The sequence below is a fragment of the Hippocampus comes genome, unplaced genomic scaffold (genome assembly GCF_001891065.2).
Source record: "Hippocampus comes isolate QL1 unplaced genomic scaffold, H_comes_QL1_v1.1 scaffold17, whole genome shotgun sequence".
Classification (NCBI taxonomy): Eukaryota; Metazoa; Chordata; class Actinopteri; order Syngnathiformes; family Syngnathidae; genus Hippocampus; species Hippocampus comes.
In genome coordinates, this window is record NW_017805002.1 from 129876 (window position 1) to 149577 (window position 19702).

Below are 19702 nucleotides of genomic sequence, written 5' to 3' on the forward strand. Positions count from 1 at the left end.
GGGGAGAGTGTGTGTGTGTGTGTGTGTGTGTGTGTGTGTGTGTGTGTGTGTGGAGGAGGGGGGGGCATGTCACACTTATCTTCAACATATGTGATAATTGGTGAAAGGAATATTCTCTTCTGAACCCCCTTGCTAGTGGGTTAACTGACAAGGACAACTGTTAATTAAAACTCACCAGCAACGCAAGGAGGGGGAGACAGGCCATTGGATATAATAATAAATCAAGACTTCATTATTGTCCCAGCTATTACGAAGGCAATTAGATCGTGTTCCCCATTAGCCTGGCCAAGAGAAGACTCAGGAATTAATCTTTGAAATAACACCAGAAAAAAACAAGAACATTTGGTTCCCAGGTTTTAATAGGGGATCACGTCAAAGATGAAGTGATTAGACAACAACATGACTTGCAATTGATGACGAAACGGCTCGTTTCTCTGCTGGTTACTCCAGACTGGTGAGTCTGAAGTTATTCATTCGCTGATTGCTGAGATGTTGATAAGAATCATTCAACGCTGCTCTGAATTCTAAATCAATCAATTCAGCGGGTGGCTGGGAAATGAAGCCTGCCCTAGCTGACTTCGGGTGAGAGGTGGGTTGCATTGCATTGATCGCCAGCCAACTAGAGACAACTCAAAACAAATAGACAAACAAACGTTCACACTCACATTTGGAGATTGAGAGAAGCCAAAAACAAAACATGCAAACTCCTCACAGAAAGGCCGAACCCTGAACCATGATGCCCGAAATGGAATATGTCTTTTGGAAACCAGGTATCAAATCCTCAGCCGTGTCTACTAGTCCGAATCAGGTTTGATCATCTTTGCAATTCCTGTGTAAGAAAAAGTAAATAACAAAAATGAAAATTGAAGTTAAACATAACTATTAAATTAAATTACAGATAACATATTGTTATCTAATTATAGATGTTTGCATCATCATTCATTTCACCAAAATGGCCCCAAAATGTTGAATTATTACAAATGAGGGAGATTAATCAACCTATTTATGCCAGTATCATGTCGTGATAGGCAACACTTTTAAATACGCGTCTACTAGATGGCAGAGTGTCTAATTAACTTGTGTATATATGTATATGTGCCTTGTAAGGTTGAATTATGTTTAGCAAATACAACAAGAGCAACAGGTTGCAGCGCTTTGAGTCAGTCATTGGAGACCATTACTATGCTGCCATCTTGTGGTAGAGATAAAATCCCATCAAATTTACAAAATGAAACTAACGTATTACAATGATTCACATGAATACATTGGCAAATATGCATGTGGATGAGCTTTTATAAGCTCTCGGAGACATTTACCTTGCACGTCTGGGCCCAACAAAACTGCTATAATTTTTTTTCAGGGTTAGGTTTCTTAGAGATAACATGATGGAAGAATGTGCTGTAAAATATTGAGTGTATTGTACTTTTACTTAAAGTTCTTAAATACAACCTTATCAAGCAATTAAAAGCAATAGCATGTGTGTCGCTTTTAGGACTTTGTTCCCTTTGCAACCACCGTAGAGTCCTGACAAGACCATCGAAAATGATGGTCATACACCACCCCCCCTTGTAAAGACTATATCCTTCCACTTGCACTAGAAAACCATGTCTACCACAATACCAATCACCGTGTTTTGAAAGACATGTGCATTAATAGAATATATATATAAATAAAATCACAAATGAACTATAAATTTGTCTCGAATATAAATCAAACATACGCATTCTGTATGCGATGCGCGGAAGGATATCCTTGACATCCATGCTGCTCAGAGCGGCAGCGCGGCGCTTTCTACGACTCGCTCTTTTACGTCGGGCAAGGTAAGATCATTTGTTTTTCCTCTTATTGATGATTTTATTAGAAATTATTTATTTGCAACTAGTTTGAATTTAGGCTTCGGGTGCATGGGATCTATCTGTCCGTTGTAAAAAAAATCAATTTCTGTTAAACACTTCAACAGCATCAATGGTCTCTTTCTTTAACAAGCTAACTTAGGAGAGATTGTGGCGAATCGCCTTTGAAGTTAATCAGTAAATATCGATTTTGTTGAAAATAGAAAATGCTTGAACGCCTAATTGTCAAACGTGTTCGAAGTTTGACGTCGGTGAATTAATTAATTAAGTCGGGAATTCTACTTGAATGTGAAAGAATTGCCCTAGCAGATAGCCGAAGTGTTTGTGACGTCATCAGAATGCGCCTGTTGAGGAGAAAAATCGAAACTAATGCTTTCATCTAGCTATCCGTTATGTACGTTCTTTGATTATCAAACAGTGTCTTCGTTCTATGATTATCATACAGCATCTGCGTTGCTTCCAGTCAACAAGTTTTAACTGTTCTTCTCATTTTCTTTATGTAGTGCAACACAACATGAGCACAAGCTGAGATCAGTGCAGACCATATAGTCTGTCACATTTCCCCACTTGTGTCTCACAGTCTGTTCCAGCTGCAACAATGGCCTTTGGGCCAGCTCCTAGTCCCACCGTGGTGGACCAGACCACGCTGATGAAAAAGTACCTGCAGTTTGTGGTAGCGCTCACCGACGCAAACACACGTACGTTCTTTGATCTAAGCAGTTTTTTTATTAAACAGGGCCGAGCCTAGTTCGATTCGGCACGGATCTTTAGCATGGGCAATGTGATGAGAGCAATACGCTTTAGTCCAGTCAAAGGTACATGTACTGTATGTGAGTGTGTTTGAGTGAATGTGTGTGAGTGAGAGTGTACCATTTTGATGAAACTGGCGATGAAAGTAAAACTGATAAGATCTGAGAGCCCCTGGTCAGCCTCTGGAGAAGTCCATGACCATTAAATTCTGTTTAACAAATTGGATTAATTGTCCCTCATCTTCCAGCTGATGAGACCAAGCTCAAGATGATGCAAGAGGTCAGCGAGAATTTTGAGGTGAGTATGACAGTGCAAAAAATAAATAAAAAATCATAAACTGTTATTGTAGTTTATTGACAAGAACAGCAGTGGTTGAAGGTGTTGCTAACCCAATACCGCACTCATTGTTGTTTCCATTTCAGAATGTGACATCCTCGCCTCAGTACTCCACATTCTTGGAACACATCATCCCTCGCTTCCTCACCTTTCTCCAGGATGGAGAGGTGCAGTTTCTACAAGAAAAGCCAACGCAGGTATGGACATTCCCCAGAACACTGCATGTACACCAATTGTATAAGACTCGGAATTTTATTATAATATAACATTGGGTTGGGTTGCCATAGCAATTAAGGAAGCTGGTGCTCGAAATCATCCACCGCATTCCCACAAATGAACACCTTCGAACGCACACCAAGAACATCCTGTCTGTCATGTTTCGCTTCTTGGAGGTAAGGATCCTTTCGAAATCCTGAAGAAACTTGACTCATGTATTTCATGTACATGCTGGTGTCACGTGTCTTAAATACAAAACAAAAATGTCTTGTGTCTGTTTTTCTTGACTATTTTCTCTTCCAGATTGAAAGTGAGGAAAATGTGCTGATATGCCTTCGCATTATAATTGAGCTGCACAAACAATTCCGTCCTCCAATCTCACAGGAGGTGAGTGGCTTGGCCCGATTGCTTATTGCTCATTTCAGCTGATGACGTGTATTTCCGAAGAGATTACTTGGTAGTCGGCTTTTTTAAATGATTTTTTTGCTTTGTATGGTGAAAAAATTGCAAGTACATCAGCCACAATTCAATAATCTTATTTTTTCAGTTGACAAAATTCATTTACCTGTGATGACTATGTTTTCCCCCCAAAAAATGGAGCTCGACTGAATTGCAAGACATTTTCCTGAACCGCTGATTTACATGCTGTTACATCTTTTCAGATTCATCACTTCCTAGACTTTGTGAAGCAGATTTACAAAGACCTTCCGAAAGTCGTTGTAAGTAACTGCCTGCTTTGTGTTGTTGCGCCGATTTTTAACAGAGCACAACCATGTTTTATTTCACTATTTTTTTTTTTTTTTTTTTTGTATGTGTGTGTGCCCACTAGGCCCGATACTTTGAGAACCCTCAGGTAATTGCTGAGAACACTGTGCCCTCCCCAGAAATGGTTGGGATGATCACCTCCGTGTTGGTGAAGACTGCACCCGAAAGAGAAGACAGTGAAACACGAACGGTAATCTCAACGCTCATTCTTGGACATTTTCCTTTCTGCACTTTACAACTACCACTTCATAGCACTAGATGGCGGCAGAATGCCACATTATAGCAGCCCATTGAAATTCAAATATTGTCCCAGACAATACATTAAATTTAGATTAGAGATAGAGATCAGAGATGGGGGTTTTTTAAATTGAGCTAGTGCAGAATTAATTGCTACAGTCATTTAGATAATGTTAATCAATGGGAAAACAGTGCTGAAATCATTATTTTGTGTTTGAAAATGCGAGACTGTGTTATGTATCACCACAGGAGCCATAATTCTGCACTTCAAGAGACATAATAATGAGGGAAAAAACTGAGTCTGATAGTATGAGGCCACAGTGTGTGTTAATTTTACACTATTTATGTTTGACGTTAAACGTAGGGGAAACGTAGCATCAATGGACGCTACAGCCTCTGTTTGCTTTCAAACTGAAGCTTGTAGCAGACCAGTGGACATTTTCAGCATGGCGTCTTTGATCCACTGGTCAAAAGGACACTTTGATTCATTCAGACCTCTTTCATCTATAACTGCTTCAAACTACAAAGTGTATGCAGAAAACGTGGTTAAGATTGCACGACTGTCTGTGTCCTATGTGTTGTGTTGTATTATTTTGTCATTTATGTTAACTGTTCTGTTGATGGCGGCGTGGGCACCCGCAGCGGCTCCTCTCTCTCTCTCTCTCTCTCTCTCTCTCTCTCTCTCTCTCTCTCTCTCTCTCCTGTGTTTGCACTGTGGTTGAGAGGAAAGAAATTTCATCTGTGCTGTATGTTGCACATAGAGCACATTTGACAATAAAGTTGACTTGAACTTGAAAGTGGCTTTTTCGCGTGGACTAAAGTGACATTTGTACAAACTGTAATTAATCCTAAAGGAATAGATTTTGTTGACTTTGAGGCGTTTTGTTGTAATTGGCTCCTTGGGTTTAAAAGTGTAAGAGTGAGCAAGTCATGCGAACGTGTCATCTGGTATGTATTGTAATCTTTAATGCTCTGTCTCTAGCACACCATCATCCCACGGGGGTCTTTGTCGCTCAAAGTGCTTGCAGAGCTGCCACTCATCGTGGTGCTGATGTATCAGGTGAGTGAAATGAAAAAGCGGGGCAACAAAACCATCCATCCATCCATTTTCTAAACCGCTGATCCGCACGAGGGTCGCGGGCATGCTGGAGCCTATCCCAGCTGTCTTCGGGCAGCCGGCGGGGTACACCCTGAACTGGTTGCCAGCCAATCGCAGGACACACATAGACGAACAACAATTCGAGCTTACAATCACACCTAGGGACAATTTCGAGTGTTCCATTAACCTGCTGTGCCAAGTTTTTGGAATGTGGGAGGAAACCGGAGTACCCGCGGAAAACCTACGCAGGCACAGGGAGAACATGCTAACCAGCCGACCACTGTGCCGCCGCAACAAAACCACACAATGAAATTGTTTTGTGCCGTTTATTAAGGATATTGAAGCTGTAAACTTGACTGACTCATTTGTGTTTTTTGGAAAATTTTGGAGTCGGAAGAGGTGTGACTGGATTGAAAACACTGGATTCATTTCCTCTCCAAATGCTCATTAATCCGAGAATAAAAATCACCTCATCTGTAATTATATGGCTGTATCACAATGAAGTCTATTTTTTGCCCCCACCTCCTGCCTATTCCTCACAGCTCTACAAGCTGAATATTCACAATGTGGTGTCAGAGTTTGTGCCCCTCATCATGAGCACCATCATGCTGCAGGTGTCTCCACAAGCCAGGTAACATCCATTTGCCCAAACAGGAATTGCAACCCCCACTAACTAAATTAATTTTCATTTTATGGCCTTCTGAATGAGATTGGGCCCACTTTTAATAGAATGGTACCCCCCTACCTCTTACCCCCCCTCTCTTCATCGCTCCTTCCTGGCAGCAGTTTTTTTGATGGCGTTACTAAAGCTGGCTCCATTCCATTTAGGAAAGTTAAAATAGTAGAAATTGGCTTAGCGGGAGGTGAAATTTGAGCGTAAGAAGATGGTTGCATTAGACTTGTGGAATCGGAAGGAAATGGAGCAGAGTTAATTAAAGCAAAACAAACCTCAGGAATCTACGGCAGGTATGGAGAAAGTTTCTTTGGGAGCCACGGTAACAGCTGCCGCACAAATGAAGAAGCGATGCATGTAGAATTGAATCCCATATGTAGATCCTCGTTTTACCCGCCATTAATTGTCACCTACTGCAGCATGCAGGGGACTCAATTACTTGTGTGCATTTTTATTTTTTTTTTTTGGTTTGTCATCTTTGCAGGCAGCACAAGCTTTATAACAAGGAGCTGTATGCAGACTTCATTGCCGCGCAGATTAAGACACTCTCATTCCTGGCCTACATCATTCGAATCTACCAGGTATACTCGTTTGATGCGTTTTGCAATACTTTCTACCATGCCGAGTCCTCCATGAACGCAAACAAAATTTTCTTGAAGCAAAACAAAAAGGCATTCATGGATATCCGCCGGCGTAAACCGCATGAACGGTTCAGGCTGTTATTTGCACTTGGAAAGCTCGACTGGTTCATACTGTGCGTGTGTGTCCACAATCTCAGGAGCTGGTCGGAAAGTATTCCCAGCAGATGGTGAAGGGCATGCTCCAGCTGCTCACCAACTGCCCCTCGGAGACGGCTCACCTCCGCAAGGAGCTGCTCATCGCCGCCAAACACATTCTCACCACCGAGCTACGCAACCGTATGTTCTTCTAAGATGTGAAAAATCACACCAAATTTGCACTTGCATTTATCCATATTCTTGTACGGGAAAGAAAGGCCAATGTGATCGTTTTATTTTGCAGAGTTTATACCCTGCATGGATAAACTTTTTGATGAATCTATCCTCATTGGCTCTGGATACACTGCCCGGGAGACGCTTCGGTAAGTCGCCCGCGTGTGCATCTATCACAATCATCTCCTTGTTTAGTGGAAGATTGCTCTGACAGCTTCCAAGTCCTTTGCATGTTAATGAGGCACACGTCTCGGAGGCTGACCACATCTGAGGTCCGTCTGTCAAATTGTCATGTACGCCCACAGCTCCTGGGGGGCAGTTTTTCCCGTAGGTTGAATCCGCAAATGTCTTTGACCTGCCACGCAACCCTTGCCACTTCAGTGATATAACTGTCATTTCAAATTAGTAGTGCGGAGGAGCTGTTGAGAGCTGGCGGCAATATCGTTGTCACTTATTAGCTCACCTTCTTGCTAGTTTCCTTGACAGAGGCCGTTTTCAGAGTTGCTTCCCTTAACCGTCTTCACCTTTCAGAACAGCTCATGTTGTTACTTTGTCTCTTCCCGCCTTCAGTTTTCGCCACGTCTCCTAAAATCCAATAGTCATTCTCTTTTCACCATCTCTGTTTTCAGACCTCTGGCCTACAGCACACTCGCAGACCTCGTTCACCACGTTCGCCAGAACCTGCCCCTGACCGATTTATCACTAGCTGTACAACTGTTTGCCAAGAACATCGACGACGAATCACTTCCGAGCAATATTCAGACCATGTCTTGCAAGCTATTGCTCAACCTGGTGGACTGCATTCGCTCTAAGTCAGAGCAGGAGAATGGCAATGGCCGGGACATCCTCATGAGGATGCTGGAGGTAGCCAGCACAAAAAAGCGAGGCACATCAGTCACTTTTTGCGTATCGAAATGTTGAATGCCATGTCTATCTGTCTGTCTCGCTCAGGTGTTTGTGCTGAAATTTCACACCATAGCACGCTACCAGCTTGTCTCCATCTTCAAGAAGTGCAAACCTCAGTCGGAAATGGGCGTGGTGGAGCCAGGGGTCCTACCGGGTGTTCCCGCCACACCCACGCCTTCTATTACGCCTGCCATCCCGCCTCCGGCTCCTCCCACACCCGTCAGTAGTGCGCCTCAGCCTCCCGCGGCCGCCTTCGACCGACAGGGCGAGAAGGAGGACAAGCAGACGTTTCAAGTGTCGGATTGCCGTAGTTTAGTGAAAACTCTGGTTTGTGGCGTGAAAACCATCACGTGGGGCATCACTTCCTGCAAGGCCCCTGGAGGTAAGGCTGACCAAAATCACTCTTGGACAACCACGATAAATGCTTCAATGCAAGGGAATCTACAGTATTGTTTTTTTTTTTTTTTCTTCAAACAGAGGCTCAGTTCATACCAAACAAGCAGCTGCAGCCGAAGGAAACACAGATCTACATTAAGTTGGTCAAGTATGCCATGCAGGCTTTGGACATCTATCAGGTAACGCAAGAGAGCTGTTGAATTTGGCATAAATCCGCGCATTCAAAGTCAGAGGAGAGAGTTGGGCAATAAATGAAAATGGATCTTAAAATCAATGCAATCAGTGTACAGCTCTGAAAGCTGCCTTGTTTTTCATTTGTCCAGGTCCAGGTTGCCAATAACCAGCAAGCATACATTCGAGTGGCCAACTGCCAAGCGGTACGAATGAAGGAGGAGAAGGAAGTTCTGGAGCACTTTGCTGGGGTCTTCACCATGATGAACCCCCTTACTTTCAAGGAGATTTTTCAAACTACTGTTCCGTACATGGTGGAGCGGATTTCCAAGAACTATGCGCTCCAGGTACACGCATCAAGTGTAGAAAAAGACTAATTGTATTCAAGCTTTTATTTGTTTAATTTCTCTTGCTCTTCCTCAGATCGTGGCAAACTCATTCCTGGCCAACTTGTCAACGTCGGCTCTTTTTGCCACCATCTTAGTGGAATACCTTCTGGAAAGACTCCCAGAGATGGGCTCAAATGTGGAGCTCTCCAATCTCTACCTCAAGCTCTTTAAACTGGTGTTTGGATCAGTGTCGCTTTTTGCAGCTGAGAATGAACAGATGCTTAAAGTCAGTGACCACACCCGAGTTATTATGTTTTATTTTGTTCCACATGGGTATTAAAATAATTCATTTTCCCTTAGCCACACCTCCACAAGATAGTAAACAGCTCAATGGAACTGGCCCAATCAGCCAAGGAGCCTTACAATTACTTCCTGTTCCTACGGGCACTCTTCCGCTCTATTGGTGGAGGAAGTCACGACCTTCTCTACCAAGAGTTCCTGCCTCTCCTACCCAATCTGCTACAAGGTACAAGTCTTCATCGCAGTTTCCAGATGTGTTGACGTGTCTTTATCTGCCGTATTCTCACGACGAAAAGACGCACTTAAAAGTCTTAGATTTTGCATGGCAACTGACTGACAATGACGCGAGGGAACCGAACGGACACTACGCCTTTTAGTACAGTGCGCCATATGGTCGTGAAAATCTGGTCTTTGACTTTAAATCCCGTACGCTACATTTCCCTTCTCACCTGTGTCTACTTTTCATGCCGTTAGGTCTGAATATGCTGCAAAGTGGCCTTCACAAGCAGCACATGAAGGACCTCTTTGTGGAGTTGTGCCTGACAGTGCCGGTGCGTCTCAGCTCTTTGCTGCCGTACTTGCCCATGCTCATGGATCCACTGGTGTCAGCCCTCAACGGCTCTCAGACACTCGTGAGCCAAGGCCTTCGCACCTTAGAGCTCTGTGTGGACAACCTGCAGCCGGACTTCCTCTATGATCACATCCAACCTGTCAGGGCTGAGCTCATGCAGGTATGAAGTTTGACAGACAGGTGCAATTCTTATCAAGCTGCTTGGTCAGGTTCCGGTTCAAGTCCCAAGACGACGACAAACAGAATTATGATCTCAATTTACAATTTGATGTTCGCTTTGGCAGATGTTTTCACATAGTTGTTATTTTCTCCGTTTGTGCTCCAAGGCTTTATGGCGGACCCTTCGCAACCCGGCTGAGACCATCTCCCACGTAGCCTACCGGGTGTTGGGAAAGTTTGGCGGCAGCAATAGAAAGATGCTGAAGGAGTCTCAGAGGCTGCACTATGTGGTGACTGAGGTTCAAGGGCCCAGCATCAAGGCTGAGTTCACTGACTGCAAAGCCTCGATACAGCTCCCGATGGAGAAGGTAAGGCCCCATCGCCACTACTGCAGGGAGCAGTATTTTTATTCAGATATGCGTGTGCAGTTTTGTGCGCGCTCCTGGTAATTTAATTCGTCTCCCGGGAAACTTCAGACGGAGTCCGTAATCATCAATCTAGTGTGGTCCACTATGATGGGACTATTTACTCTTGGTAATGGCCGCTTCTCTCTCTGGCAGTCTTCATAGATTCAGGCCACGCACCGTCCCTCACACACTCCAAATTCTACTTGCAGAATTTGAATATAAAATACAAGTGTGAGTAGACGTCGGAGAGTTTCATTTTGCAATTAGATTAAACAAAGCAATCAAATGACATTGATGAGATTAAATGGCTTCAAGGTAAATTAACATGTATCCAAAAAAATAATAATCTTATAGACTCTCTTGACTAATTGCCACTGATGACTGTCGCGTTTGTGGAATTTTGACCAGAGAGCCAGTCAAGTGTTTCACTCTCGAGAAAATATTCGAATAAACGGACGTCTATTCAATTATGCAGTGTTCTAATTTGCATGTGCTAGTCTGGTTTCTGTGATCTGCTCCTCTTTGTTCAGAGTGGCATTAAATTCACTCCCTTTTGAAGTAAGCCAAGCTGTATTGAAGAGATCACAATTGCCTTTGCAAAGCCAGATTAGGCTGTGCTTTTTTTGTGCCAATTAATCACAATTATCTGTGTGAAGTTGCAATCCAATTCTTTTTTTTTTTTTTTTTAAACCTTTTATTTCTCAAGATCTGTGTGCTGTACCCATTCTAGGCGATCGAGACAGCCCTCGACTGTCTGAAGAGTGCCAACACAGAGCCGTACTACAGACGACAGGCGTGGGAGGTCATTAAGTGTTTCCTGGTGGCCATGACCAGTTTGGATGATAACAAACACGCTCTGTACCAGCTTCTTTCTCATCCCAAGTAAGCAAACGCCCATTTCTAAATTGCACAGGTCCCCAACAACACACAATTCCGTGTGAAGGGCTGGTGTTGCTAATTACGTTGTGAAGGGCTGGTGTTGCTAATTATGTTCAAGTAGACCCCAGCTCGATGGCAGGCTTCACTTGGAGACAGAAAACTATACCGTGAGCCCACAGGACAGCAAGGGAGAAGAGATGTGCTTGTGGGATGGGTTAGTCACATTACCATCATTGATCCCGGGCAGGGGCTAATTGACTTTCTTCTGTCTGTTTATGCTACATCCTGGCCCTTTCACTCTCCTTTCATTACACGCACACTTATGCTCATGCAGTAAGACAAGTGTGTCTGTGTGCACAGTTCTGCCGGGGTAATGAAGTGTGTCACTTATGATCAAGGGGGGAGGAGGCTTGCGACTGCTGCCTCCACTGTCAGACATCTTGATTCGTTCTCCCTCATGAAATATTCTCTTTTTTTTTTCTTCTCACTTCATTTTCTCGCCCTTTCCCTCCGTGATTAGATGAGTTTAAATATGGCCGTCGTGAGGACACAATTACATTGATGTGATAGCCCCGTGAATGACAAATGGCCAATTGATCAGACATTCCGACAGTCTCCACCCTGGCCTCCACGTTACTTGTCTTCCTCACCTGCTCCACCCCTCTACCCACCGCCATGCTCCCAATAGCAGCCTTTTAAAGAGCAATAATTAGATGAAGCGATGCATCCGGTCCACCCCCGGCGTGTGGCATTATAAAGCACAAGCTCAACCATGGAGAAAACAGCTGCTCAATAACACGGGCGGCCCAGTTGCCTCAAGCTATTGTTAATAAATACCAACAGACACCAGCAGAGCTGCGGAGGTGCGACAAACTAAAGGACAACGCGCAAATCAAAACCTTTACTTGCTGCATAGGTTGTGGTTATTATGGTGTATGTAAAGTTTTGTTCAAAAAAAAAAATTAAGCTGAAAAATGATAATAATTGTGATAGTATTAATGCATTTGTGAACGGTTTATCACAGTGATAAGCTCAGTGGGGCTACAAGTACAGTACAGTAACAAAAGTATTTGTACTTCATTATTTCTCAACAGTGCCAAGAACACGCGCTCGATGCTGATTTGTTCTGTTTTTTTATTCCCTCCAGTTTTACGGAGAAGTGGATCCCCAATGTTATTATCTCTCATCGCTACAAGGCGCAGGACACGCCTGCCCGCCGGACTTTTGAGCAGGCCTTGACTGGAGCATTCATGTCTGCCGTGATAAAGGACCTGCGGCCCAGTGCGCTACCTTTCGTAGCCAGCTTGATTCGCCACTACACCATGGTTGCCGTGGCTCAGCAGTGTGGTGAGACAGACCCACGTTTGAAGATTAGCTTTTTCGCCAGTTGCACAATAAAGCTATTACGATGTCTACCTAGCCATTAAGTGTCATGATTTAAAATGCATTCGCGGATTTGCGTTCCCGCAGGTCCATTCTTGCTGCCGTGCTACCAGCTTGGCAGTCAGCCAAGCACAGCCATGTTCCACAGTGAAGAGAACGGGTCAAAGGGCATGGATCCACTTGTCCTGATCGATGCCATAGCCATCTGCATGGCCTACGAAGAGAAGGAACTGTGTAAGATCGGCGAGGTGGCCCTCGCCGTCATTTTTGATGTGGCCAGCATCATCCTGGGCTCCAAGGAGAGAGTGAGTCACCGAGGGGCTTAATTTGTTGTTGCTTGTGTTCGGCAAAACTTTGTAGAAAATATTTTGTGCTTTACAAAATATGTTTTCCTTTACAATATTGCCTTTATAATAAAACGTCATAAAAAAATACCTTGATAGAGGGTAAGAAAAAGTCAGAAAATATAGTGACTAAATCGCTACTTTGGCAACACTGACTGCCTTGAGGACTAGTTCCTCCTCTGCTGCCAGCCATAGTTTTTTAAGGGTTCACGACGAAGTGCTTTGATCTGTAGAAGCCCCCCCCCCCCAAAAAAATCAATTAAAAAGAAATCGTTACGACAAATGAATCGTTCAGCCATAATTACATTTCTTGAGATAGATGATTTGTTCATGCTTGACTTCTGTTTTCATTTGCAGGCGTGTCAGCTTCCCTTGTTCTCTTACATTGTGGAGCGTCTGTGTGCCTGCTGCTATGAGCAGGCATGGTATGCCAAGCTCGGTGGGGTGGTGTCCATCAAGTTCCTGATGGAAAGGTTGCCTCTCATCTGGGTTCTCCAAAACCAGCTCACTTTTCTCAAGGCCCTGCTATTTGTTATGATGGACCTCACAGGAGAGGTGAGATTAAATATTTTGCTCAGAGGGGATAAACGAATGTGTTGATTTCCCAGTGTGCCCCCCCGGTTTAGTACATATGTCGAGCAAGTAGTAGTGGTGGCTTCTGAATTGCTTCAACTTTCTGAATTGGCCTTTACCCAGGTGTCAAATGGAGCCGTCGCCATGGCAAAGACAACCCTGGAGCAGTTGCTGGTACGCTGCGCCACTCCACTGAAGGATGAAGAAAAAACAGAAGACCTCCTAACCGCCCAAGACAAATCTTTCCACATGGTAACACATGACCTCGTTCGAGAGGTCACCTCCCCCAACTCCACTGTCAGAAAGCAGGCCATGCATTCCCTTCAAGTGCTGGCCCAGGTCACCGGCAAGAGTGTCACTGTCATCATGGAGCCACACAAAGAGGTCAAACGTTTGGGATCGACATGTTGTTTATCAGCTCGAGAACGAAATCCCGACTAAACTTCGACATGTTTTTGATTTGAATCGATTGATCAGGTTTTGCAAGATATGGTTCCCCCCAAGAAACATCTTCTGCGCCACCAACCCGCAAATGCCCAAATTGGCCTGATGGAAGGCAACACCTTCTGCACCACCCTGCAGCCCCGCCTCTTCACGATGGACCTCAATGTCATGGAGCACAAGGTCTTTTATACAGAGGTAAGCATTTTGCAAGATACGGCACTATACATTTCTTATTTTTATTTGTCACCTTGTATGAAATCACAATCCTGGAAAAAAGACACATTTTTACAGGTCATACAATATATAAGTTTGTGTGTGCGTTTTTATTTAAAGGCCAGCCCTACTTTCCCTCGCCCTACTTTTGCCCCACATTTGCGTGCTTCGCAACCAAAGGAACTCTGACCTTTTTGCCGTTCTGTCTAACAGCTGCTGAACTTGTGCGAGGCGGATGATGCTGCGCTGATGAAGCTGCCGTGTTACAAGAGCCTCCCTTCTCTGGTGCCCCTGCGCATCGCCGCTCTCAGTGAGTCACATCATATTGAAGGGGTGTCCTTGTAGGCGTCGAAGCAGTAAGTCGTCGAGTCAACTTGGCTCCGCGTCTACGTTTCAAGTCAACGAATCGTTACACGCATTTTTGGCACATCGTCTGCCAACTGGCCAATTTACAATTGACTGGCCTATCAGCTGCCATGGCTGGATGATAGAGCTTTGTGGAGCAGTTAAATATCTTGCCAAGGCAATCAGATGTTGGTGAATGAGAATAGTGGTTAGCATTGCTCGCTTGCCATTTTTAAAAAAAAATAAATAAACTTTAATCATAATTGTATGAATATCTACATTTATTTGCTGCCTTCTTAGATGCATTGGCTGCCTGCAACTACTTACCGCAATCCAGGGAGAAGATCATCGCCGCCCTCTTCAAGGCACTCAACTCAACCAACAGTGAGCTTCAGGAAGCAGGAGAGGCATGCATGAGGAAGGTCAGTACACAAAAAAAAAATATGTATGGACTTTTTTTTTCCTCAGCCTCATTTGTCACGATCGTATGCTTTAGTTATTTTAGTGTCTCAAACTTGCTGAATATAAATCTACTGAATATAAATCTCCTTTTCAGTAAAAACCTCACGGACAATATTGCTCCAAAGTGAAATTCAACATTACCCTCAAGCTGTGAGGCGCACTCATGTTTTTTTAATGCAGCATATGTTTTTTCTTTTCCTCTTTTTTTTTTTTTAAGTATGTTTGCCTTCATCTCAGTGGTTCTTTTTGGCTTCCCCCACATTTCTTGTCATTTTCAATTGCAGAGATCATTCATTAATCCATCTGAACTTTCCATGCATTATCAGACTGAGCGAACCAGCCAAGGCCCCTATTTATCAAATGAATCCATACCATGAAGACCCAAATCCATTCACCCTGGATGCTCTTTGTCCCCTTTCTCCTTCAATTTCCGTGCCCTTCATTTTCTGTCTCGACCGCCATCACTCTTTATCGTATGTCTCTGCCGTCCCCCCCCCTCACACGGACACTTTCATCTCTGCCCTGATAGCACTAATGAGCATTGCTGTGGCCCGATCAATACAGGATGGATGTTTGTTCTCTCCACCGAGAGGAAAATGAATGTGGCTTCTTCCATGCATCTTTCTCTCATGTGTGTGTGCTTGTTTACAATCCGGGTCCCGCCCACATCTGAGTGACCTTTCGTCTCCCAACAGTTTGCGGTTTACAGTGTGCATTTAGAAATTGGCCATGTTAGAGAACCTGGCAAGGCGAGGAGATCCAATGTTAAGGAGAAAGGATTTGTATAAGGGAGGTCACATAATATGATTGCTAGTTTTGCCCACAGAGCCATACAATGCACACATTATATATAATCCTGAAACATGTTGACATGAGCTATTCCGCCCTCTGTTTTCTTTTCCAGTTCCTGGAGGGCGCTACCATTGAGGTGGACCAGATCCACACTCACATGCGGCCCCTGCTTATGATGCTGGGTGACTACCGCAGCCTTACGCTGAATGTGGTCAACCGTCTGACCTCTGTCACGCGTCTCTTCCCTAACTCTTTCAATGACAAGTTTTGTGATCAAATGATGGTAAGACATGTTTCTTCCCTTTTTAAATCAACATTTATAGACCTGTGTAGACTCGATGGCTGTTTTTAATCTGCGGCTCCAAAACACATTTTCCTACTTCTATCCTTCAAAAAAATATATATATTGTGCATCTGTTTCTTACGGTTTATTTTTATTCTCTTCATTTCTTGTTATTCTTATCTCTGAAACACTTCTGCATCCTGTGTGTTGCTGTCACATCTGAATTTCCCATCTGGGTATCCTTAAAGGATTAACTTATCATCTTATTGTGCCGCGAAAGTATGGATTGATGTTTCGTTTCTATTTATTGAGCAAAATGGTGTGCATCCATCCATGCATGCGTGTCTTTGTGCTCGCCTACTTCGCCTCAGTTCCAATTTTTTTTTTCCTTGTCTCATCAGCAACACCTGCGGAAGTGGATGGAGGTGGTGGTAATAACACACAAGGGAGGCCAGCGCAGCGACGGCAGTGTGAGTATACATGCTCGAGATGAATCCCCGTGCGCACACGTTACAAGCGCTGCAAAAATTCTGCAGACGCGAGGCTTCGATATACCGCTCACATGTTGACGTACCTCAGCTGAGATTTAGTTTGAATCCAGCACGGAAGCGGCAAGTCAATACAGCCGTCACATGATCCGTGTAAAGCTAACAGGAAATGGCACAAAGCCTAAGTCGCATAGAGTCAACACATCCTGTGCGTGGCCTCTTCCCAGATGGGTTGTGAGTGACCATATTACAATCAATGATTAATTAGGTGCTAGGCTGGCGGTGGTCGGCACAGCGCTGCGTCTCCTCATTATCTTCCTGACAGATAACCTTGCAAAGGCAAAGAAAAGGTGAGAGTCTAACGTGGAGAGAAAAAAAACAGTCGCCTCTCTCGGGGAAGTAAAACCATTTCAACCTTTCATTTCATGAGAGTTGCGACTTCCCCCATCTCGAAATGCTTTGCATAATGGCATGCAAAGTAGCCCCTTTTTTCTTATTCTCAACCTCACTCCTTGTCATATGCCAGTTGACCCTGAGGTGAAGACGCAGTCAAGCCAGGGGTCATGTGGTCCAATTAGCCAAGTCTGATAACGACAACAACAGGATGATGAAGGGTGGCGCCAAACTGAGGGGAAAAAAAAAAGCCATACGGAAAGAGTCTGTCCGATTGACTTTTTGTCTTGCAGGGGTGGTATCTTCATTTGTGATCGTGTATCTCCAAATGCGATTGGTGTAGTTTGCGTGCTCCCCTGACGAAAAGTTGTTCTCAAGGTCGCACATAGAGGTCGTCGCTGCCTAGCCATTCATTTCACTATCATCTTGTCTCATCTGCTCACCTTCCATGGCAGACGACATGTCAGCCACACTTAAATGCGCACACACGCTACTCTGCTGACTCTGATCACTGTCTCCCATTCTGGTATACAGCCGGCATTGGAGGGCTTTGAGGTGAGATGTGACCCTGGTATTGCGCCCTCTGTTGGTGACGTTTTGACGCTTACTTCAGCCAATGTTGTGATAGTGGTGCTGGTGAAATTGCCCTTTGGTTTTGTGTCCATGTGTTTGTGATTGTCTGCAGACACTGTCATGTCAGCCCTTCTCACATTTTGATCTTTTTGGAAGCCTCGAATTCCCGACTGACAACTGCACTTCCCCACAGATGCCGACTGCAGTTTAATTTCATCCCAAATAGTGGTTTTAAAGAATAAATACACGTCATGTCTTGAAAATGTGTGTCTGCTTTGGCTTTGTAAATCAGTAACCCGTGGAGTGTCTTTCCCTGTTGGTTATTTTACTAATTGACACAGAATGCATTTTTCATTTGACTAAAATTCTCGTTTTTCACAAATTCCATCCCGCGCCGGCATTTTCCCGGGACTTTGATTTACACCCCTTTGTCTTCTTTTGTCTCTCTCTCTCTGCCTCTTTTTTTGTAGGAGATGAAGATCTGTTCTGCCATCATCAACCTTTTCCACCTGATCCCCGCCGCACCTCAGACTCTCGTCAAACCTCTGCTGGAGGTGGTCATGAAGACTGAGAGGGCCATGCTCATTGAAGTAAGACGCAAGACTCTTATTCGGGCAGAAGTTTGAAGTTTTTAAGTCTTAATCCAATAATTACTCAGTCAGGGAAACTTTCAGCCATCTAGTTCATGGTTGAGCTAACTTTTGATCCCACGAGTCCAACCGATGTTTACAGATGGGCCAAATCGTTTGTCAGTGATGATGCAGATAAAAAAGATGATCTGTATGTAAAATAGTTATTTTACTATATTAATTCATTCTCATGTTCACTCAATATATATTCTAATACTTTAAACAGTTGCTTTTTTTTTATTATTTATTTTTCTTCCATCTATTTTCTTTCTACCATGCAGGCCGGCAGTCCATTCAGGGAGCCTTTGATCAAGTTCCTGACTCGCCACCCTTCTCAGACAGTGGAGCTGTTCATGATGGAGGCTACTCTTAATGACCCTCAGTGGAGCCGCATGTTCATGGTCAGACATTGGGCGCGTTAAGCGTTTGCCCCTTTGGTGCGCTTTCGGGCACATTTGGCTTTTTAGCTTCCCCACTAAGGGGTCATAATGAAAGAAGGCATTGAGCTTCCTGATTCGTAGTCTTGCATTTAGCGGCAAACCGACCGATGCGTATTTTTTTTCTTTTCTTTCCAAGTCTTTCAATGTTTGGCTCCAAAAGTACCTTAGTTTTAGTTGGACAATGTGTCTGTGTTCGTCTGCAGAGTTTTTTGAAACACAAAGATGCCAAGCCACTAAGAGACGTCCTGGCCTCCAATCCCAACCGCTTTGTCACCTTGCTGGTTCCCGCTGGCACGGCTGCCACTGTCCGCCCTGGATCTCCCTCCACGACCACAGCCAGATTGGACCTCCAGTTTCAAGCTATTAAGGTATACGTGATTTTATGACCGCCTCGAGAGTAACAAAATGAACGCTTCACCTTTTTCCGTCACCGCGTCTACATAGATCATCAGTATCATTGTGAAGAACGATGAAGGCTGGCTCGCAGGGCAGCACTCGCTGGTGAATCAGTTGAGGCGGGTGTGGGTCAGCGAGGCTTTTCAAGAGAGACATCGTAAAGACAACATGGCTGCCACCAACTGGAAGGAGCCGAAGCTGCTGGCTTACTGCCTTCTGAGCTACTGCAAGTATGTATTTTGACTTTTCATTGAACTGCCCGGTTACGACAGAGGTGGGCAAACGTAGTGCTTGAGGTGCTAGCTTTGATTTTCTGCCTGACAGCGACGAAATGTTTGTGTTTTAAATGTATGATTTACAATAAAAGAACAAGTTCTATCATGAGATAAAGAAATTAAAAAAAAAAAGTAGATTCAGGATGTTTAATTGAACAGTTTTAGGAGAAATGAATGCCACAAATACAGGACTATGGGTAATGTAAATGCTCGGTGCGCTGAATTCAAGAAAAGAACAGGCTGTGTGTGGTCCATACTTTGCTCCCCACCCCCCCCTATTGTTAGCGTGTCGTGCCCAAGTCACATTGTTAGCCAAAGCGGACTTAACTACACCGGTGCGCTGAACTTCATGACCTTGTCTCCCATCCAAAAGGCGCAACTACTCCGAGATAGAGTTGCTGTTCCAGTTGCTGCGGGCCTTCACGGGTCGCTTCTTGTGCAACATGACCTTCCTGAAGGAGTACATGGAGGAGGAAATTCCCAGGAACTACTCCATCGTCCAGAAGCGCGCCCTGTTTTTCCGCTTTGTCGAATTCAATGACCCGCACTTCAACGACGAGCTCAAAGCAAAGGTATGCTGATTTTGCAGCCGGAGCAGAAAAGTCATTGATGAATGTCATCACGCAGCGAGCTGAAAGTTTCCCTGCGCTTCTGACATTTCCGTCAACCGGC

The 19702-nt window shown here is 44.3% G+C and overlaps 1 protein-coding gene across 2 annotated transcripts in view; it reads left to right on the forward strand.

The window, feature by feature from the left end:
• The first annotated feature begins 1744 nt into the window (after positions 1 to 1744).
• trrap (transformation/transcription domain-associated protein) overlaps positions 1745 to 19702 on the forward strand; it is a 53804-nt gene continuing 35846 nt past the window's right edge. Inside the window, exons 1-37 of one of the 2 annotated variants that reach the window (XM_019857288.1) lie at positions 1745 to 1820; positions 2357 to 2551; positions 2851 to 2900; positions 3026 to 3136; positions 3227 to 3331; positions 3459 to 3542; positions 3818 to 3874; positions 3985 to 4110; positions 5140 to 5217; positions 5799 to 5887; positions 6414 to 6510; positions 6708 to 6846; positions 6950 to 7028; positions 7509 to 7743; positions 7831 to 8167; positions 8263 to 8360; positions 8505 to 8699; positions 8776 to 8967; positions 9042 to 9207; positions 9456 to 9712; positions 9879 to 10079; positions 10849 to 11000; positions 12145 to 12344; positions 12468 to 12685; positions 13082 to 13279; positions 13421 to 13681; positions 13775 to 13936; positions 14168 to 14264; positions 14600 to 14721; positions 15666 to 15836; positions 16238 to 16306; positions 17252 to 17272; positions 17761 to 17880; positions 18201 to 18320; positions 18563 to 18727; positions 18804 to 18985; positions 19404 to 19602. In XM_019857288.1, the coding sequence (XP_019712847.1) occupies positions 2452 to 2551; positions 2851 to 2900; positions 3026 to 3136; positions 3227 to 3331; positions 3459 to 3542; positions 3818 to 3874; positions 3985 to 4110; positions 5140 to 5217; positions 5799 to 5887; positions 6414 to 6510; positions 6708 to 6846; positions 6950 to 7028; positions 7509 to 7743; positions 7831 to 8167; positions 8263 to 8360; positions 8505 to 8699; positions 8776 to 8967; positions 9042 to 9207; positions 9456 to 9712; positions 9879 to 10079; positions 10849 to 11000; positions 12145 to 12344; positions 12468 to 12685; positions 13082 to 13279; positions 13421 to 13681; positions 13775 to 13936; positions 14168 to 14264; positions 14600 to 14721; positions 15666 to 15836; positions 16238 to 16306; positions 17252 to 17272; positions 17761 to 17880; positions 18201 to 18320; positions 18563 to 18727; positions 18804 to 18985; positions 19404 to 19602 (5253 nt within the window). In that variant the 5' untranslated portion in view covers positions 1745 to 1820; positions 2357 to 2451. The remainder of the gene's footprint in view (positions 1821 to 2356; positions 2552 to 2850; positions 2901 to 3025; positions 3137 to 3226; positions 3332 to 3458; positions 3543 to 3817; positions 3875 to 3984; positions 4111 to 5139; positions 5218 to 5798; positions 5888 to 6413; positions 6511 to 6707; positions 6847 to 6949; positions 7029 to 7508; positions 7744 to 7830; positions 8168 to 8262; positions 8361 to 8504; positions 8700 to 8775; positions 8968 to 9041; positions 9208 to 9455; positions 9713 to 9878; positions 10080 to 10848; positions 11001 to 12144; positions 12345 to 12467; positions 12686 to 13081; positions 13280 to 13420; positions 13682 to 13774; positions 13937 to 14167; positions 14265 to 14599; positions 14722 to 15665; positions 15837 to 16237; positions 16307 to 17251; positions 17273 to 17760; positions 17881 to 18200; positions 18321 to 18562; positions 18728 to 18803; positions 18986 to 19403; positions 19603 to 19702) is intronic. The other variant, XM_019857298.1, reaches the window with a different exon arrangement.